Source organism: Lithobates pipiens, unplaced genomic scaffold (assembly GCF_037356315.1).
Source record: "Lithobates pipiens isolate NorthernLeopardFrog02 unplaced genomic scaffold, aLitPip1_a1.2 Scaffold_18, whole genome shotgun sequence".
Classification (NCBI taxonomy): Eukaryota; Metazoa; Chordata; class Amphibia; order Anura; family Ranidae; genus Lithobates; species Lithobates pipiens.
The window spans coordinates 490,996,683-491,019,165 of NW_027507758.1; the positions used below are offsets into that span (position 1 = coordinate 490,996,683).

At 42.0% G+C, this 22,483-nt stretch overlaps 1 protein-coding gene across 6 annotated transcripts in view; it reads right to left on the reverse strand.

Annotated features, from left to right (window-relative positions):
* Nucleotides 1-22,483, reverse strand: part of TFDP2 (transcription factor Dp-2) — a 147,694-nt gene that overhangs the window by 34,218 nt on the left and 90,993 nt on the right. For all 6 annotated transcript variants that reach the window (XM_077488579.1, XM_077488577.1, XM_077488578.1 and 3 more), the window contains 4 exons: nucleotides 14,965-15,089; nucleotides 12,491-12,538; nucleotides 6,440-6,602; nucleotides 4,686-4,829 (listed from right to left, as the gene is read on the reverse strand). In XM_077488579.1, the coding sequence (XP_077344705.1) occupies nucleotides 4,686-4,829; nucleotides 6,440-6,602; nucleotides 12,491-12,538; nucleotides 14,965-15,089 (480 nt within the window). The remainder of the gene's footprint in view (nucleotides 1-4,685; nucleotides 4,830-6,439; nucleotides 6,603-12,490; nucleotides 12,539-14,964; nucleotides 15,090-22,483) is intronic.

A 22,483-nucleotide genomic window follows, 5' to 3' on the forward strand; every position in this document is an offset into this window, starting at 1 on the left:
CAAAGTAAGAATCCATTTCTTAACGCTTTAACACCAACCAAACCTAAAATTGGAGTTTTAGGCAGGTTGAGCTCTCGATTTAGAGTAACATTGGTCCAAAGAGGTAGGAAAGGCTACAGAACAAAAGCACTTCTGTAGCGTTACGAGAAAACAGAAACGGCATTCCATATACTGTTCGAAACACAGAAAAAACATTAAAGCGGAATTCCACCCATTTAAAAAAGTCAGCAGCTACAAAAAGTGTACCTGCTGACTTTTAGTAAACACTCACCTGTCCCACGGCCCAGCGATGTGGCCGCTCGAAGCCTCGCTTCTCTCCCCCTCCTCTCTGTGGCCCTGGCAGTGCAATTGTGGGCTTCACAGCCAGTCGCGTACTGTGCGTTGTGAATGGCCGGGCAATCTTTTGGGACCTGTCCCAGAAGATTGCAGGGAGGGAGGGGGAAGTTGAATTTCTGCCTGGCGCTGCAGTGCCAGGAAAGGCAGTGGGAGCTGGGTACCTCTGAAAACTAGGTACCCGCTCCCCCATCCCAAAAAAAGACATGCCAAATGTGGCATGTCAGGGGGTCATGAGTACTTACAAACAAAAGTTCAAAAAAGTTCAAGAGGGAACTCTGCTTTAAAATGTTCCCTCCCCCATTCTCTTACCTATCCTGCCTAACTTGTAAACGTAAAGAAGTGTGTAGTTACCCATTTTTAATCTGATCTGGTCACGTGAACCCACAGCTCCATATTATTTTAGCTTTTTATTTTTACTTCCCTCCACCTAAAACATTTCAGTTTGTTGTTCAATTGAGTTGTACAGTTTATATATCACATTAAAAGGTGGGTATAGTTCTGAAATGATTTATCTTTGCCTAATTTTTTACATCACAGAAACCGGCCATTTTAACAGGGGTATGCAGAATTTTTATATCCACTGTAGGTATTAATAGGGGCTGCAAAACAAAATTTCACAATTTCCTGAGATGGTTAGGAATCCTTAAGGTGATGGGGACCTTTTACTAGATCACTGCAGCCCAGATAGGGGAGTGCCATCTAAACTCAAGATCCCCCCTAAAAGTAGCTTGCAAAACTCTGACATCTATCCAGATACAAGGTTATAAAGGATAATTTACTTATATTGTGAACAAAAACACCTTTATAAAATATTAGTTCTTGGACCTTGCTTTTATAGACTTTAATTATTTCAAAACACAAAAAAAGCATAATCCTGTATGATTTATTGCAAACAAGTGACCAGGGCACCGGACCATGAATTCTAAAAGTTTATTTATTAAGCATTAGCTAAAAAACTTATATGAATGTCTTGGTGACCGCGGCTTGAGGATCAGCTTATCTGGAGGATTTCACCCTTGGCCTTTAGCCTCCCATCCAGGTGTGTTGGTCACCGAGATCTCAGCTGCCCCTGCTGTCCAGTGCTTTTTTTGGCCATCATTCGTTGGCTTCTACATTCCATCTTTGCCTTTAACCAGGCTTTTTACCACAATGCAGTGGTGTAGCGTGGGGGTGCGAGGGGGGCTGTGGCCCTGGGCGCAACATTTAGGGGGATGAAATCTCACATCAGTGTGTGTCACTCCAGGTTCTGTCCTCCTAATTTCCTGTGTCCCTGCGCTCTAGCCTCCATGTTCAGTCTCAAGCTGCCCAGTGAATGGGCGGAATGGGGTCATGTGCGGCTTTACTCTTCCACCTCTGGCTCGGCGCTGATGTCATTGTAGCGCACTAGCACCTTCAGCTCAGCTCTGCTCCGCTGGTCGTTGGCTCCCTCCTTTCCATCGGCAAGGCTCCTTCTGGCAGACCCCTCAGACCCCCAGCTTTCCCTATACCGGCCCCACGTCCTCCTGCAACCTGCGGTACCACCAACCTCTGGACGCGGCAGCGCCTCTGCCTATAGCCAGCAGCCATCGGGTGCTACATTTCCAGATAGGGTTTCCATTTTCCCCAGCATGGTCACTGGCGCCCTTCCGTGCTCCACCAGCGAGCCTTCTGGATGTTGTTAACTCCTCCACACCTTTAGGCTTCCAGTGGTATCGTTGGCTGTATTCATTGGGTTTTTAGTGCAGTGGACAATAGAGTGGTCAATGCAATGCATAGTGTAGTGGTCAATGTAGTGTAGTGGATAGTGAAGTGTCAGTGTAGTGTAGTGTATTGGTCAGTGGAGTGTGGTGGACAGTGTAGAGTAGTGGCCAGGCCAGTGTAGTGTAGGACAGTGTAGATTAGTGATCCGTGTCGAGTAGTGGTCAATGTAGTGTAGTGGAAAGCGGACAGTGGAGTGGTTAGTGTAGTGTGGTGGACAGAGTAATGGTTAGTGTAGTGGTCAAGTAGGTCAGTGTAGTGGATAGGTAGGTCAATGTAGTGGTCAGTATAGGAATCAGGTAGGTCAGTGAAGTGGACAGGTAGGTCAGTGTAGAGGTCAGTGTAGGAATCAGGTAGGTTAGTGTAGTGGTCAGTGTATGAATTGGATAGCTCAATGTAGTGGTCAGTGTAAGAATTGGATAGCTAAGTGTAGTGGTCATTATTGGAACTAGGTAGGGTCAGTGTAGCAGAGGGCAGTGTTGGAATCAGGTAGGTCAGTATAGGGGACAGGTATGTCAGTGTAGGAATCAGGTAGTGTAGTGGCCAGTATAGGAATCAGGCAGGTCAGTGTAGTGGTCAGGGTAGTGGACAGGTAGGTCAGTGTAGTGGCACTGGCCCGTATAGGAATCAGTTAGGTCAGTGTAGGAATCAGGTAGGTTAGTGTAGTGGTCAGGGTAGTGGACAGGTAGGTCAGTGTATGGGTCAGTGTAGTGGACAGGTAGGTCAGTGTAGGAATCAGGTAGGTCAGTATAGGGGACAGGTATGTCAGTGTAGGAATCAGGTAGTGTAGTGGCCAGTATAGGAATCAGGCAGGTCAGTGTAGTGGTCAGGGTAGTGGACAGGTAGGTCAGTGTAGTGGCACTGGCCCGTATAGGAATCAGTTAGGTCAGTGTAGGAATCAGGTAGGTTAGTGTAGTGGTCACTATTGTAGGAAGGGAAGGGACTTGGGGAGAGCTAAAAGTCTGCAGGTTAGGGGGCGCAAATTACTTGCCTTTTCCTGGGCGCTGACAACCCACGCTATGTCACTGCCACACTGGCTGTCAGGCAGTTTTCCTGCATGCATCCTGCTCCGGCTCACCCCCACCCAGCCCGCTATCTCCCCCTGATCTGTGCTGTGACAGTTTGTGGATTCCTCCTCACCTTCTCCACTATGTTCCAAGACATTCATGTAAGTTTTAGCTGATGCTTATTAAATAAACTTGTAGAATTCATGGTCCAGCGCATTGGTTACTTGTTTGCAATTTTCTGTGGATCTTTCCTTGATCTTTTATAGATTTTTAAGAGCTGCTGGGATCATAAACTGGAACTTGTGTTTTTCATTTTTAAGAAACTCCACGACAGTTGCTAATCCTCTACAACCTTTAGAGTTGACAATTGCTTATAGCAATCCATTGTGAGAGCGTGACTTGGTGTCATACAGAAAACAAAAGTACTGTTAGATTTATTGTTACTGGAGCAGAAAATATATACAGTACAAGAACATTTATTATAAGACAATTAAAGAGAGGCTACTAGTTACTGGCCGCATCATTTAGAAATATATACAATTCTAGTGGATAAAGTAAATCCTGTAAGACTGCAGTATCTTTACATAATGCAGAGTGTGGAAATAGCACAGGATAATGCAGAGTATGTAACACTGTCGCTCCTGCAATGAGACACGGTAGGCTGAAGCACACTAGTAATGAGCTGCTGAGTCAGCTGCTCCCCACAGTTGGATACCAGGACCAGGGCTCACTACGGCTAAGCCAGGCCTCAAACACAACACTGCATTGAAATGCTGGTTTACAGGCATTCACAAGGAAATGTCCTGAGATTCTAAATAACCTACACGCCATCATCACGCGGCTTATAGTTTTGGCAAACATTTATCGTTATATCCAGAAGTCATTCAATTTTTAGAAAAACATATATGCATGCAATATCCAGAAACTATCACCTCTCTCTTCAATACTATTTCTTCAGTGGGACTCCATGGTGGGGGCCTTCAAGATCTCAATAAAGAACTGGAAGGGTTCTGGTACAGGTAAGGGTGCTTGAAGTGTTAAAATCCAGGTGATGGCACTTTACGTTGACCCAGTTCTCACAACCTGCTAAATGGTTGCTTAAAGGACCCTGTCACTATTCCAAAGTTCTTGAACAAGGTCATACCTGTAAAAAGAAGAGCATGAATACTTTCCTCTCCTGCCATCCACAACACAGAACAGCTCCTTTTTTTGAAATATCAATCCCCAAACGGTTGAGAAATGACACTTGCAGAAGCGTCTCTCTTTTCTTTCACAGCTCCCATTGGTTCCTTTCACGCCATTATAGGAGACAGCAGTAGTGACATGGAGGAAAAAGGAGAAAGCTGTGGGGGACAGAAAGATGGGCACTTCAAGATTCCCAGAGGAATTTCTCATGGGCAGAGTGTTGTCTGGCTGTTTAGGCACAGGAGAGGTAAGTATATACACTCTTCTTTTACAGATAGAATTTTGCTTGGGAACTTTAGTGTAGTGACAGGGTCGCTTTATAGCTGAAGTTCATAGTCATATATAGTGCATGCAATGTTGTAGAATAAGAGTATGTAAGTCATAGGAGGAGAGAAGTAGGTTTTATTGATCGAACATTACCTCCAGATTCTCACATTCCTGGACGGAGTTTGAAGGCAGACCAATCCACTTAATTTCTTTTTTCTCCTTAGAGATAATATTCATGGCCATTAGTACATTAAGTGCATCGTAAACTCTTCTTCGGATATTCTTCTGATCATAAGCCTGAGACGTAAACAAACAATTTCTAATAAGTAACTTATTATTGCTTGGAAGGCTAATTTCACTGCAAATGAGTTATCATTCAATATCATATCAATATCAAGGATTATAAAATCTCCTGTGACATATCATGGTAGTCATATGAGGTAGAGAGAGTATGTCAGCTGGAAGACCATACTCAACACTGCTACGCAGCAAAGCTAAAAATTAAACCAGTTTCTAATATATTATATATTCTAACATATTAATAAAAACAGACCTCTTAGCTGCAAATTTAAAGTGTTTGTTAACCCAAAAAAGGAACCCTGTTCCCACAAAGCATGTTTATACGTGCCTCCGTCATCTGCAGCCCTGCTCTGTCCTCTCTTCTGTCCAATCTCCACTCCCCGCCTGTCTCGTGTCAGCCCCCTCCGCTCCTGCTGCTGCTGCTCCCATCCTCCTCTCCTCCCATCTAATGTCAGCAGCAGTGCTTGGCCCCGCTCGTTGGAGCAGTCAGCCAGGCAGAGGAGAGAGCCGAGGAAACACCGGATTGCCGGGAGCTGCTGTGATATAGGTACAGATCGGCATTTTTTTTTAAACACAGGCAGAGGGGCACTTATTTTTATATTAAAGAGGGGGTTGGAGCTTTTTATAGAAGTGTGTTAAACACTTTAAATAAGAACTGGGAAAAACTATTTTGGGGCTTTGCCTGCACTGCATAGGTAGGCTGCTTGTTTTTTGCCTAGGGGTGAGAAGGATGGAGATGTACTTACCTAACCTACTGATCCTCCAAAAGCAAGACCAGTCCCTGTCACTCCTGCTTGTGCGTGGACTGTTCCTGATGTTATCACGCCTATAGACCGGCTCTGGACATGAGGACAACAGGAACAGTCCACCACTGGATGTGGGGGAGTGTTGTTTTCCAGAGGATCAAAGGATTGGGCAACTATAGCCTTTTCATGCACTTCTAGATGAGCAGTTAACCCATGCAGTGCAGACACAGCCCAACTGCATGGGAGAAAAAAAAAAAATTCCCTAGAGTTCTTTACGAAGCAAAAGGTCTCTTCCACATACCTTGTGATTCTGCCAACACAGAGACATATACATTAGAACAATGAATACACTGAGAACAAGTTTACCTGGAGTTTGCACCATCCTTCTTCAATCTACAGCGACATTTGCAGAGATCAAGACCTATCATGTTTGTGTACTAATTCAAGAAACAAAGATGTGCAATACAAATTTCCCTAACACTTGTCTTATTTTGCCTTTACCACTTCCACCGTCCTTTGATAGTTATGAACCCATGAGCAGCTGCCATTTTTCTCCTTTTGTTGGAAGCCAAGGACACAATGGTCGTCACCCAAATAAGCTATCAGGGAATTTCTTTCATAAAGTTTTTTCATTGTGCTACTGTGTGATCAGGAATTGCAACAACTATCCTGTTGGCTTCAGAACTGAATATGACCTGCTATATGGGCTGGAAACGACTATACATTGTGAGTTTTGTACAGATAAATTAGAATTTGAAGTCACACAGTAAAAATATAAATGTATCATAACATTAATTGTCAATGCTTGCTAGGCATACAATAAGAGCAGATAAACAGCAGGATGATACAAATTCCACTCACCGAATCACTGGGCATGTGACCTGTAGTATTGGTAAATTCAGCCACCAACTCATCAGCCACCTCATTGTACGACGTAGTGCCTTTGGTCTGAACCTTTTCACAAACTTTCATAGAGAAATGGCGAAGACCCTTTCCACTCTTCTCTCCTCTTTTGCTCCTCTTGCTTTAGTTTGTAAAAATGAAAATTACATAACTTAGTCTTGCAAATGAATATTATGGTTGAATATTGTTATCTTCTAGATTGTAAGCTCTAATGAGCAGGGCCCTCTGATCCTTCCTGTATTGAAGTGTATTGTAATTGTACGGTCTGCCCCAATGTTGTAAAGTGATGCGCAAACTGTTGGCGCTATATAAATCCTGTATAATAATTACAGAATACATAAAATTGGGGGCGTTACGTAAAAAATAATGTAAAAACTGGAAAGCTGATAAAGTGTATCAACTACTTCACACTCTTTACAAACCTTGGATCAACTTTTAATACTCACAAAATGAGAACGTAAAACACTGATATATTGCATTTTTGTGATATCTTTTGGACCACCTCTTCCTCTAAATCTAAACAACTGGGTAATAAGACAGTTTCCTACATCGGATCGCCGCACTTTTGTATAAACCTATCCTAAACCAAACTACATACAGAATTTATTCCATATACTACAACACGACAGGCCTTGATGACTGTACATGGGATGGAGGGGCAAGTATGGATAATATATGAATATATATGTTCAGTTACTCGCAATTTTCTTTCAACAAAAGGGTATTTGACTAACTGATTGGAAAAAGAAGAGGTGGTTCAAGTCCACATCCCCAATACAATACGTAAAAACAAAATTCCTCAAAAGTGGGACTTTAAAGGACCATAAACACTCAAAAAAAATTAAAATTTTTACAAAAAGTAAATAACATCATACAACATGAATAAATCTGAAACACATCATATACAAAAATAGTCGATGGATAATTGCTAGAGGCCTAAACCAACTGTCAAGGAGACAGGTGAAATCCAGCACGTTTCAACATGTGAGGTAAGAAGGAATGGGCTGGGAAATTACAAGTGAATACAACACTATATTTGATTTTTTTGTCCTAGGTTCATTGCTATTAATCTATCTAGCCAGCCCCCCCCCCCCCCCCCCCCACATCAGGGGCAGCAAATTTGAAGTATGAGAGGTCTCTATGGCTCCATCCACGGCAGAGTTGTATTTCATAACATTAATGGCTATTTTCAGTTGATGTAGGTCTGTGAAAGAACTTCTGCTGGATATGTGTATTTCGATATATTGGTCAGCTCTAATGAGTGTTCCTTCACTATGTGCATAAGCCTCTTTTGTGCATTAAAAATCTGAATTGTTTCACATTCAGATCTGTGCTGGTCTGTGATCTGTGAGTGCTCTGGACCCCCTTTTGGGAGGTGGTTTCCAGATTAGTTCATTAGATATAGGATATTTTTGAATTCTATGTGTAATTATGTCTACATTAACATTGTAGATTGTTTGTATTCGCCTGGAAGTTCCCAGGCAATTCCTTTTCCCCGAAGAAGACCCTTACCTCACATGTTGAAATGTGATGGATTTCACCTCTCTCCTTGACAGTTGGTTTGGGCTGCTTCCATTTATCCATTCTTGGAATTTTTTGTATATTATTATTATAGAGGATTTATATAGCGCTGACAGTTTACGCAGCGCTTTACAACATATATTGTATATCATGTGTTTCAGTTTTATTCACGTTGTATGATGTTATTTACTTTTTGTAATAATTTTAATTTTTTGAGTGTTCATGGTCCTTTAAAGTCCCACTTTTGAGAAATTTTGTTTTTACGCAATTTTCCTTGTTCCATATATCATGTAGCATGCTTGACTCAACAGAGATTCTCTGCATACACTTCTTCAATCCAGGGGATTAGGAGCCCTACACTGTGGTAGTTTATGCATGACTGGTAGCTACACTCCATTCAGCCTTTGTTGTCTACATAGTAAACTCCATATAACAGCAGATCATCTATTCTACAGCAACCAACAAGATTTCAGAAAAGAGTGTGGGGTTAGAACAGCAAAACAAAGAAAACAATAGTACAGAGGGAGGAATAAATTAACTATAACTTAGAACAAAAAAACATGTTTAACTCTATCAAGCAGGAAATGTTATAAGCTGAACTGAACAAAGTATGAACCAATTGGGTTGGAAATGCCAAGATGACTGCCTGGAAAGAAGAAACCCTAATGATGTGTCCATAACTCATGGTGCTGTATTATAGTAGATATCGGCAACCTTTTCCACATTAAATGTGAATTTACAAGCATTAGATAACCACTGTAGACCCTAGATCAGCCCCAATTCCTGCTCCATCAGAAACACATGGGTTTTACACCACAAATGGTGGTTTCAGTAGGACACGGAAGAGGTTAGGTGGCTTTGTTATACAAAAACATCTACAGCCGCAGGCAGGAATACACTGGGACTGGGGGGAAGCCCTGCAGTTGAACACCAGTAACCTCAGGCAGACCTCTGAAACATCATGGAGGTGGGTAGACTGTGGGCAGACCAGGATTTGTTAAGAACAGCCTAGTGAGCCGTCAATTACAGTCACACTATATTAGTGTAGGGAACAGGGGCCCACCAGAGGATCCTGTGGGCCGGCACGCCTGCCATGTGACAATGCCATGGTTGTCACTGAAAATAGCACTGGCACCCATGCCTTAGGTTGCCCATCCCTGGTATATACAAAGTGGGCATATAAAGATTTCTGTCAACAATTTATTCCCATGTATTGGCAAAGAACAGAAGTTTCACTGTTCAGTACAAAATCTTGGAAATATTACAAAAATGTTTTTTATTTCCAGTTATTTTATGCTGCTGTGGATCCTTGATTTCTTTTTATAGGCAGCACATATGTAAAGAAGGTCTACACAGTGTTTTATGCATTATTTAATGAACAGGCTATACAAATATAATGCTTTGCATGTAATAATTCCCTTTTTTGGATAAAATGGAAAAATCCGGTCACGGAAACAGTAGCTGAAGTCCTGGGTGTCCTTCCCAGAATGTACAGCAAGATGCTAAGTACAACTATATTCTGCAGTGTCTGAAAGAAAAGGTGCTGCAGATGATAGAAACGCTTCCTGACAAGTGGTTGCCACAGTGGCCAGGCACTCTGCGAAAGCATCCAGAGGGATTAGTTCCAGATTCCTTGTTAGGAACAGCAGCAGGAAGTGAAAAGAACTGGAAGAGTCAGAACTCTGCCAGGGACCAAACAGTCTGAACTGCTCAGCATTTACTGCTTTCACATAGAGGGTTTTATAGCAGCTGCTTATTTCCATTGTACACTAAATTGTACGATGTGTGCTCAATATTCGCTCTGCATACACTAAAATTCCACAGAACTGTACATTCTGCTAGAAATACTATAATAAGGGGTTAAACAACAAATAAAACCGACAAACTGAGGACATCTCTATATGTGACTCCTTTTGATTTACTGAGAGCCACAGTTACATAATTTCTAAAAATACTTACACATAGGCTTTAACAGCAGTTGAACGCTCTGAAGCCTCAGTCAATCCAAAATTTGTGCTACAAAGAAGCGAGCTGCCACCAGTTTGATAAAACATGTCTTAAAGGGAAAGTGTTGTGAGAAAATAATGAAGGCTGCCATTGCCAACTCCTCTAGTTTCCTGGTTGTCATGCTCATGGCTTTAGCTTTAATGCTGTCCAAGTCACCGACCCACAACAAGTACAGAGATAAGGAATTCTGGCACATCATCGAGCCCCATTCGGGCCTACCTGACTGGGCCCCCCCGCTCGCCAGTCATGGAATTCCAGAATCTAGGCAATTGTGAGTCATGAATCATATGGTTTTCCATAGATTAGCCCAGGGTCAGCCACCTTTTCCCATTAAGTTTCAATTTACAAGTATTAGACAACCGGTGTGCCAGTGAACAGCAGCGCATTTTAAGCATATAGTTTATTTTTGCACCCATAGTTATACTGCTAATATTAACAGGTGAACACACAAAACATTTAATATTTACCATTTATGTGCACAGTAAGACCCCATTCACAACTGTGTGAGTTTGGACATCAAAGTTGCATCACTAGTCCTACGCCATGTTTTCCAATGATAAAGATTCAATGTTAAGCCCCAAAAGTTGCATGTCTGTATGTTTTACATGCAACTGTGGTGCAACAGTGGGTACAAATTTGCAGAGGGACAACAAGTCACATCAAAGTTGCACTCCAAAGTCGAGCTACTTTGGAGTCATACAAGTGTGAATGGAGCCTTAAAGGAGTTGTAAAGTCAGAAGTTTTTTTTTATCTTCATGCATTCTATGCATGAAGATAAAAACCCATCTGTGTGCAGCAGCCCCCCTAATACTTACCCCATCTCTGTCCAGCGATGTCCACAAGTGTTTTTGCTGTGCAGGACTCTCCCTCCTGATTGGCTGAGACACAGCAGCAGCACCATTGGCTCCCGTTGTGGTCAAAGTCAGTCAGCCAATCAGGAGAGAGAGGGGGCGGGCCGGGTCACAGCTCAGTGTCTGAATGGACACAGGGAGCTGCGATTCGGCTCGGGTGCTCCCATAGCAAGCAGCTTGCTGTGGGGGCACTCAACCGGAGGAAGGAGCCAGGAGCACCGAAGGGGGACCCGAGAAGAGGGGAAACTGGGTTGCTCAGTTCAAATCCATTAAAACAGTGGAGGCAAGTATAACATATTTGTTATTTTTATTGAAAAAAACAAAAAATTTGTATCACTTTAAGACGGCCGTTAATGGTGAAAATTTCTTTACTGCGACCACGGCTTTACTAGTCCCTAGCGATAACCGCATGTATGATCTAGCAGGCTGGTTGTACCCAAGTTCATCGATCAATCAACTTGGTACATTCAGCCTACCCATACATGGTTCGAATTTCAGCTGGTTGAGAGTTGAATCATCTATGGCCAGCCTTATGCCACGTACACATGATCGGATTTCTCATCGGAAAAAGATATGATGGCTTTTCCGATGGGATTCTGCTCAAGTTTGCCTTGCATACACACGGTCATGCAAAAGTTCGCTGAAATTACGACCGTCAAGAACGCAGTGATGTACAACACTACGACGAGCCAAGGAAATTAAGTTCAATGCTTCCAAGCATGCGTCAAATTGTTTCCGAGCATGCGTAGGAATTTTGCATGTCGGAATTGCCACAGACGATTGCATTTTCGGAGAGGAACTTTTCCAAACCGAAAAATTGAGAGCATGCTCTCAATCTTTTGCTGGTTGGAATGCCGCCAGCAAAAGACCAATGGAACATACACACGGACACATTTTCCGACTAAAAACGCTCATCGATTGTTTGCAGGGCGAATTTCCGGTCGTGTGCATTAGACTTCCTTCCAATGAGATTCCTATCCCTATCTTTCATGGCTTAGTTGAGCTACACCTGGCTTGCAGGATGTTAATTTTAACTGCATGCACACTTCCGAATTAAATCTTGTAATGCAGCTTTGAGATGGACTAACACAGTGTGAAAAAATCTGTTTGCACATGTATATTATGATTCCAAACAGAGATTAATGCAAAGGTCCATTTTTTCAAGCATAAGAACTAGACACCATTTAACAAACTTTACTACATTTATGATTTAATGAGTAATATCAAATGGATTTGTATACATGTGACTATTGATCTTCTCGGTGTCACTGTAAATAGCCTTGCATGCCGACCTGTGCATTAGGTCGATGACCCTTTGATTATACAAATCTGCATAGGTGAATTAAAAAATCTTTAACTGGTTTGTGAATTGATTTTCTTCATCTCTGGGCATGGGATAATTAGGAATAGTAGTTCAAAATCATTAGTCTTGCCAATTTACCCACCCTCTAAACCCAAACAGCCACTCAGAAGTCCAGAAATGGACTTTCCTACAAGATTTCAAAGGAACCTCAACATCCAAAAATCTCAAACTTTGCTAAACCATCTCTCCAGACACCTGACATCCTCTTCATGTACTCAACTGGACCTCTAACACCACTCTTAGCAGATAAAAACTCTCAACACTCACCCTTCAGAGAAGTCAGCCTCTATGAACTCCCGGGAACGCTTCCTGTCCCTACAAAATAAGAGACACAATGATGTTATTTTGCAAAACTACACATTTGGCAAATAGTGATTAATGCTCTTATTGCTAAAATTACAACTGGTGAAATGTAGGGATGTAGATCAATAGGAGCAGACGAGGCTAAGCTATCAGGTAGTGAATTAGGGGAAAAGGGTACAGAAATCAGTATGGGGGATCACCCATCAATATTTAGTTTTCTGTGCTAAAAAGGTTCCCGAGTATTCAATCCAATATTTTTGGGCTCAGAGCAGCCAGGGCAGTTTTCCCCACATCTAGCATTACACATAATCCTTTAAATTAGGCCATTCTACCTATTAGTCATTCATGTGAGCATCTGCCTATTCCTATTAATGTGAATGATTTTGAAGTTTGAAAATAAACTTCGTGAAGACCCCCACATCTTTACGTCCTTGAATTCTGTGACACCTAGCCACTATGCCCTGTAGGTAGGCACCGCAGTGTCATACATTTCACAGAGCCTGTGTTTTGTCAGAATGGGTAATGGAAGTGACGTTCCGTCGCCGCCATCTTGCTACACCCTGCAATCCTCCATAGTAAGGATACACTGAGAAAGGGGAAAGTGGACATCTTGTGTTGCATTTTTCACTTGTTTTTAACAGTAAATTGAGTTTATATAGTGAAAGACAGTACTTGGAACTCCGTCTGACTGGTTAGATGTTGAATTTTAACAGCAGTGAACTTCTGTCAGATCAGCAGACCTATGAGATGAGCAGGCTTTGCGCCGCTTTTAAAATTCAACACCTAACCAGTCAGATGGAATTCCAAGTACTGTATTTCACTATATAAACTCAATTTACTGTTAAAAATAAGTGTAAAATACAAAACTCTGGTGGATGTAGCAAGATGTCTGCTTTCCCCCTTCTCTGTGTATCCTTACTATGGAAGGGTGCAGGGTGTAGCAACATGGCATCGACGGAACATCACTTCCATTACACATTCTGACGGGTCGCCAAATCTGATGAAACACCGGCCTTCTGAACTACAGAGGTGTGAAAAAGGTGTCACAGTCAGCACAGGAAGTACTAACTGCATGCAGCAAGGTTGCATGGGATATGTAGTTCTTTGAAATTGAAAGTAAACCGAGAAATGAGCAGAGGAGAGGTCACAAAGCTGGAAGTCTATCAGCTGAACAGTGACTATATCCCATCAGATGCAGCCACTGCTCAAGTATTCAATTAACCTCAGATGCTTGAATGTGAAAGTCAGCAGCAGAGAACATATTTGATTTCTCTTGTGCAGCCAATGGGCTGAAGAACAGAAATTTATGCATGTATATCTAGCCTTAACCCCCTAGAGTATTTTTGGGAAGCTGATTACTTCATAATTTAAAAGTAGCTGTGCTTAAAAAGGTTCCCTTCTAACATGTTAAACACAGTACTTGTGCAGTCTAATCTGTGCGTTTCTATGCTGCAAAAAACCTGGTTGATCCTGCCTGTTCCCGTGTCCCCCTTAGTGTGCAGACCACGGTAATCATGGCTGCTGATCCATGATACCGTGGTCAGTTTATGTGCCTCCATCATCCCGCTGCTCTCCTCTCTCCCCTTTCCTCCCCCTCTTTCCCCTGCCTGTCAGCTGTGTGTGTGAGCCGATCTCTTCCCCTCCCGCCACTATTAGTAGCTGGCAGTAAAGTTAAAAAAAGATTACTGCCAGCCCCTCTGTTCTACAAAAGCATACTACACTGTGCACATTTGTAAAAATTATGCCTCTAAATACCTTATTTCAGTTGGTTTCTGGCCAGCACATGACCTCTGGCCACTCTCCCCGATCTAAGGACTACAGCGAGAGGGGCTGAGCGGACAGCACAGCGGTCATGCGACCTCCCCGGCTGATGCGAGGAGGATCTCCCCCTCCCGCTGTTGCCCTTAGATCAGGGGAGGAGATGGGCCGGAGGTCATGTGACCAGCCAGAAAGTGACATAAGGTATTTGGAGTCATAATTTTATACAAACATGTACACATTGTAGTACGGCTTGGTAGGACAGAGGGGCTGACAGTAATCTAAGTTCTGTGGAGAAAGTACTGGGCTTTCAGAGAGTGCATAGCATAGAAGGTTCATCTCACAATCTTTCATCCATGGTTTGTTCAGCATACATCTATTTATAATGATACATTGCAATCTAGGTGACTGTTTAAACACTATTAACTGCTGAATATTCAAAATAATGCACTACTATAGGTAGGTTAGAGATGCTTCCACATGATTGAGCCATGAAAAAACATAAAATGATGATCAGATACAACCAATGGTTCATTTGTTCTTCCCATGTAAGAAAAAAGAGAAGCAATACACAAAGAACACATAAATACACAGCAGTATGTGCTATGCCAAGAGTCTAAACCCCCCAAAATACAGTAACACATTAGGAACAAAACATGCATCCAAAAGATATGAATTACCCGGGGATCCAGCTAGTTGTGTCTGTGATGTGGCTCTGAGTGACCATGGCTGAGGTAGCCGTAGAGAACTGTCTCCCTATGAGAAGATCTGCTCCGGCGTTCAGTCTCTGAGGAGTGCTTATAATCTAGAAAAGATAAGTAAAAACATTACAGTATTTATTCCAGCATGGTATTCATATTATCTGGTCTCAATTTCCCCAGAATGAGTCCTTATGATTCTTTAAAGCTACAGAGGTGGTTGTCACATCTTTAAAAAGGAAAAGGTTTGGGACTTTAAATGAAGCATGTGGCATATACCGTAGCTACTAAAAGTGGTCAATGCATGATGACACATTTATTCTTTCATATACATACAGATATCATGATGGCATATTAATAAAAAAAAAAAAAAAAAAATTTATATATATATATATATATATATATATATATATATATATATATATATACACACACACATACATATACACACACACACACACACACATATACATATACACATGTCATGAATACCACATTGCAGTATAAATTATAATTGTTGTGGACTGGCTTGTAATCCACATAATAAAAATATATATTAAAATATTTAACTATTGCAGAAAGTTCATAATAATCTAAGCTTTAAACAGATGATTATAATGCATCTAAAAAAAACTTGACGTGTGCATTTCATAACAATGTAGGGTCACCAACAACTTAGACCCAGTGGTTTAATTTTAGGAAAAAGGCATATAACAGTTTTTATATTACATGAGCCCACAGTAAATTTATTGACAACATGGAACTCTAGTCTAAATTTGTTTTTCAGCTTTAGGTTTAAAAAAGGTCAGGTTTTTGACCATGGCCCGAGTCCCTATTATGGAGGCTTACTCCTTAGGTTCTGATTACTATCACCAGAACAGAAAGTAAAGAAAATCTAATATCTGACAGTTGTCACCCAAACAGCAAGTAAGCTCACAAGACCAGTGACAACTATGAAAGGTCAGATTTTCTTTGTTTGGGGAGGTTAACGCTCACGTTTGTTGTCTGTGGTTCTGTTGTGTCTCTGGATATGAAGAGCTGCACTATTAATCGTTAAAAAATCGTGATCTCAATTCAACCCCCCTCCTGATCTTAACACAGCATTTCTTCCATTGAGTGCAGAGAGTTCTCTGCTCACAGCTGAAAAAAAAAAAAAAAAAGAAGAAGGGCAGCCTGCCAAGTTTCACAACATTGTCAGCTAACTATAAACAAAGTATCTCTCAGTTCTTTGGATTAAAGAGGAGCTGCACAAAAAAAAAAAAATATTAAAAGCCAGCAGCTACTAATATTGCAGCTGCTGACTTTTAATAATATCACACTTACCTGTCCCAGGTTCCAGCGATGTCGGCGGCAGATGACGAGCGATCGCTCGTCTCGCTGCAGCCACCGCCGCCATCCTCTGTCAGGGAATCGGGAAGTGAAGCAAGAGGGCTTCACTGCCCGGTTCCCTACTGCGCATGCGCGAGTCGCGCTGCGCTGGTTCCCCGCTGTGTCTCTGGGAACTGTGTGTTTCCCAGAACACAACGGGGGGCGGAGCCATGCGGCGGTGGGCGGAGCCATGCGGCGGTCTGGCCGGAAGTGGGTGCAGTTACCTGGATTATCCAGGTAACTGCACCCCCCTCCCCCCCGAAAGGTGCCGATTGTGGCACCGGAGGGGGGGAGGGATAATACTAGCGGAACTTCCCCTTTAGGGTGAAGAACCGCTTTAACTTCTGTCTGTAAATTAGGTCAGTTTAACCACTTAAAGACCAAGCTTTTTTTCTAACACTTGTTGCTTACAAGTTAAAGTGGAACTTCAGTCTTTTTTCATCTTTCCATCTATTAAATCTTCTGCCCTTGTTGTTTTAACTTTGGATAGTAAAAAAAAATTTTTCTGCCAGTAAATACCTTACACAGCCCACTTCATGTTTCTTGTCTATGACATCATGCACAGCTCCCCTTCTCCTGAGAGTCTGCCAGGAAGGGAGGGGGAATGAGTCATAAGAGGGCAAATGAGAGCTGCAGAGCTGGAGGTGTGCCTCTTTGCAAATCCAGCAAATGAACAGGCAGCAGCTTTAGCTGCCCACAGTTAAAATGGTTGCAGACAGACTTAGTGAAGGGAGATAGATAGATTATATATATATATATATATATATATATATATATATATATATATATATATATATATATATATATATATATATATATATATATATACACACACACACACACACACACGGCTGTTGCAATATTTTATATCACACTGTATTTGCACAGCAGTCTTTTAAATGCACTTTACTTTGGAGAAAATACACTTTAATTAATTTAAAAAAAAAACAGTAAAGTTGGCCCCTTTTTTTTTGTATAATGTGAAAAATGTTACGCCGAGAATCGTGATCCTTATTCTAGGCAAAAAAATCTTGAGTCTCATTTTAGCCAGAATCGTGCAGCTCATGAAGTGAGGGGAACATTTCTGTAATGGAGTTGCAGACAGTGATAGGACCTGAACAGAGGTTCTAACTCTTCTCCACACCATGTTAAGAGCCGGTTCACACAGGGGTGACTCGTTAGGCGACTTAGCCGCCTGACAAGTCGCGTCCCGCTCTGTGCAATGGAACCGTTCTAATCGGAGCAACTCAAGTCGCTCCGACTTAGAAAAAGGTTCCTGTACGACTTTTGGGGTGACTTGCATTGACTTTGGGGCGCTGCAAGTCGTGCCGCCTCAGTGTGAACCGGGTCTCAGTTAGAAAATGTGTTTTCTGCATTAAAAAAGTGTTACAGGTGAGGTCTGGTGGACAAAGTTGGATAACGGCTCTTTATGCCTCTAGAAAACGCCAAAGAAAAGTACCTGTGGTAATATATTCTCCCAACCTTGGAGATTTGGGTGTTCCCACACCTCATGTTGCATTCTCAATAATTCAAGCATGAATGTGGGAAGGCCCAGTAATGGGCCCAGCTGATTCTTTACCTAGAAACTCAAGCTCATGAGAGAACAAAGATCTGAATAAAATAGATGTCCTATAACCTGCAAACATGCTTAATTATTATGTATTCGATTATCAAGCTGCCATATGCCATGGAGCAGTAAAGAAATGAAGATCCCACTAAGGATTTCTGTAAGCTTTTAGATTCTTTGTACACATTTTGTGTTCACCTTGTACCATTTAATGTACTTGGGGACACTTGACATAAGGCAGTGTAACAGAACTGTAGCAGACACATTTCGGAACAAAGACTATTGGCTTCTACAGGTCACGTCACTTTGCTCTAAAAAAAAATATTTTACTGCTAAACCTGTGTATACAGTGGAGAGGGATTAGAAAACCTGTGAGGTTTTAATTGCTTTATGTGCCCCGTTAGGGAGATTTACCCTCTCAATTTGTCGTTTTTACTGTTATCACCGAAAATGAAATAAAAAACGTTTGAGTTGCCCCCAGAACAGGAATAGGATTAAATATCTTCCCATGGGTACACTAGCTCTGGTGATCCTGGTGACAACCAGGGATTCCCTCACTTCAAAAATGAAAAAAAAAATAAAAAATCTTAAATAGTTTTATACATTCAGGTGACATTTCCTATAAGCCCATTACAAAAAACCTTTTAGCTCATTAGTTAAAGTGATTGTATAGTCGAATTTTTAACTTTTACCTACAGGTAAGCCTATAATAAGGCTTACCTGTAGGTAAAAAAAAGCAGGGCATTTGCACAGGGGATTCTTGGCTGAAAGCCCGGCAGACGCCGGATCCTGCCGGAAAGAAGTCTCCTGGGCGCAAGCGCGGAAGTGAAGACATTGCAGCTCCAGCCACTCACAGCGCTGGAGCCACGATACCCGGAAGACACGCCGAGGAAACATGTCAGCTACCTTGGCGTGGACTAGGTGAGATACCGACGCCTCGTTCTAAGGTAAGTGCATACTAGCTCATTATGCCTTTTGCCTTACAGGGGTATCAAAAACAAAAAAAAAGTGTCAGCGGGTTTACTACGGCTTTAATGTTTTACTATTTTTTGTTTTTATTTCTTTGTCTTTCTGCATACCAATAATTTGGATTAGCTGGGTGGCAATTCATCCATCTCTGACGTAACCCAACTTGTTCTATCCAGATTTAGTATATTGAATAAAAAAAGAATAGTATCTCGCCACAATGACACCATTCTTTTCATGGAAATAGACAAAGAGGAGTGGTCCGCCCTTAATGACTGAGCTATAACATTGGCCAAACAACAAACCTGCGTTTTTAGGCATGTTCCCATTGTCTTAAATTAGAACGTGTGTGTGTTTTCTGAAAGCACATCACAGATGCAACACTTTGCCCAAAACAGAGGCCCCCCTGCCCAAAGCACTCCCCACCCCCACATTAAGGGGAAGGGGCACTCGCTAGTCTCCCCCCCTTTTCCTGGCCTGCCAGGCTGCATGCTTGGATAAAGGTCTGGTATAGATTGGGGGGCCCCACTGCATTTTTTTTTTCTATTTTGGTGTGGGGTTCCCCTAAAATCTGTACCAGACCCGAAAGGGCCTGGTGTGGATTGGGGGGGGGGGGGCTGGCCCACGCTTTTTTTTCTTCTGATTGAATTTGTTTTCAAAACAGATAAGATGTGCGATGAGATGATACGTTCCCATAGAGGGCAAGGAGCCTGGAATTTGCATCTGAATTGCACCGCGGTGCTCAGAAAATGCACAGGACTCCAATTAAATTTGAAGAGAATTCGCATGGACGCTGCACCGCATAAATGTCCACTCCATTGAAAGCCGGTTTGGTTCACATGTCATGTGAATCGAATGCAGTTCAAAGCGCATCCAATTCACATATGTGAACGGAGGATAATACAAAGTAAAAGACTAGCTTCCTTTCCTATGGCAGAGAATAAATCATGCTCATTATTACATAACAAACACCTTTTCTAGCTCAAACTGGGAACGTGTAGTAGAGCTAGAATTGATTTGCTCCTGTAGACATACATCGATTGTCATTCTATAAAGCTGGATCAGGCCATCATTCTCCTAAGAGGGAGCATACTTGCTATGATAAATTATTGATTTATTTTCCGATCGATGCCTAATTGAAATATTCATTCTATGTGTACAACCTATTCAATCAATATACCAAACACACGGAATTGGATTTCAAATGACATTTGGAAGGTACCATCGCAAGTGTCAGGTGGCACCTCTGTTTTCCCCATGCAATCACATAATCAGATCAAAGCCTCTCCGTATTGCCAATCGATGCAAAGTGGTTGAAAATTTTACACACTGGACAATTGACTCAGCTTGATCAAGTTTAATCTAAGTCAAATCTAAAGTTGATTGGAATGGAAGATAGGTCTATTCAATTGTTTGCTGATTTCACTGAATCACAAAACGATTAGATAGTAAAAAAGTGAAGTGTGTATGGCCACCATAACCGTGAGCAGAATCAAAAACCATGGCAGATCATTCTCAAAGAACAGCCAATCCGTAGAGTTGGCTCTAACTGACCTCCATTGTTCACCTTGAGAAATGGTCATCACTTTGAATCTGTGCAATCTCTATACCCACTACAAAAACAGGATATTGATCTTTATCAATGTCCATATTCCTGAGCTGATTATCTGACAAAATGAGGGTCTAGAGCAGGGATATGCAATTAGCGGACCTCCAGCTGTTGCAGAACTACAAGTCCCACGAGGCATAGCAAGACTCTGACAACCACAAGCATGACTCTTAAAGGCAAAGGCCGGATGGGACTTGTAGTTCTGCAACAGCTGGAGGTCCACTAATTGCATATCACTGGTCTAGAGGTCCAATCACTCCTACACATCAAAGTATCATCTCTCTCTAGGTCTGTGTATTGTCCAGCCAGTGTGACAACCCCAATGCTTCAGGCTGTCTGAACCTAAGACTGACCAGAGAAAAGAAATGAAGTATTATAGCAGGCTAGATATTGGAACATAAAACCAAAAAAGCAGGTACAAAAGATTCTTGTCCAATCTGATGTTTAGATCTCTACCTATTAAAGCCTTTCTAAAATTTGCCATTCATGGCTCTGGCTGATTGTTCTATACACTGCAGCTATGGATGGGTTAATCTTTGCAAGCCAGAAGCCCGCAGTAGGTGCATAGAAAAAAAAAGACTAATGATTGTCACATGGGAGATCCGAACACCGGTCCAATCCCTTCCCATCCAGTCACAGGCCCCCCAGAACACACGTCACTGCTGTTCTTGGCTGACCTCAGGTCCACCTCTCGGCTTTGATCTCCACCGGAAGCTAAGCTGGGACCCCAGGCTGCGACCCTGCACTAGATGCTTTACTGCAGGTTTCAGAGACCTACAGAGAAAGACAGGCGTGCAGTGACAATCATTCATACATCCTCTCCGGCTGCACAAACATTTAAAGCCATAGCCTGCATGGCTGAAACCTTTGGATACTATGGTGTTTTCATTCATGGGGGTAGGAGGAGACTAGCTAAATTAGAGCACTTTATAGATTGGATGGTTTTGTCTCACAATGTATACAAGGTCAGAGGAGTACATGATGTCATTCATTCTGCTGTGATGTGGAATATGAGTGTTGCCTGTCCTCAACGCACCGACACAAAACTGACAAAACACAGTAAGCAGAAATCAGATGTTTTGGTATTGCAGAATATAGTATGTTACATGGATTACCTTCCAGCAAGTCAATCTTCTTCCACCCAATAATCCCATAACAGAATCCTGGCAATTGTAATATAAAGAATTCCGATAAGCGGCTTAGTGATTAGCACTAGGGTTAGGGTTGCCACTTTTTCTTCAATCCAAACCCTTTAGAGGCACCCAGCTATTTTATTTGTATGCAGTAAAGGATTGGAACAGACCTGGGACACCTTTGGGCACTCCAAAGAAAATAGTAATATGACGCACAGTGTCCCCTCACTCACCTGCCAAGCCTTTTTCCGAGCCACATTCCTGTCTGAATAATGTGTCTGGGTTTCAGGTGGACTGGAACCCGGACACATGACTCAAAACCCGGACAAGTGGCATCCCTAAATAGGGCCCTGGGTTCAAATCCCAACCAGACCTCTACCTGCAAGGAACTTGCATGGCCTTCAGCTCGCATTCCAAAAGACATTCTGATAGACTAGTCAACTCGTGTCTAAACTGGCCCTAGGAGGGGTGTGCTTGTATATTAATATGTAAAGTGCAGTGTAAATTGCCAGTACTATATAAAATACCAGTAATAAATTAATTCAAATAATAATTGCAACTGATATACATACAGACAGATGTTAAGGACTGGATTTGCTATTTGCCACAGCAGGCTTACATTTATAGATGACAAAAACAAACAGGCACAGGGTATCTGTATAGTTATAAGCAATAAATAAATCTCATATAAACTACTGATACAATGCAAAAAGGTTTAGGACCAATAAACAATAGAAATGTTCAGTCTGAAAGAGGTGATCTAGATTCTAGAAGGGTGTGTTTTCTTAGGCTTCAAAGATTGTCACGTGATTTACTAAGACTGGAGAGTGCAAAATCTGGTGCAGCTGTGCTTAGAAA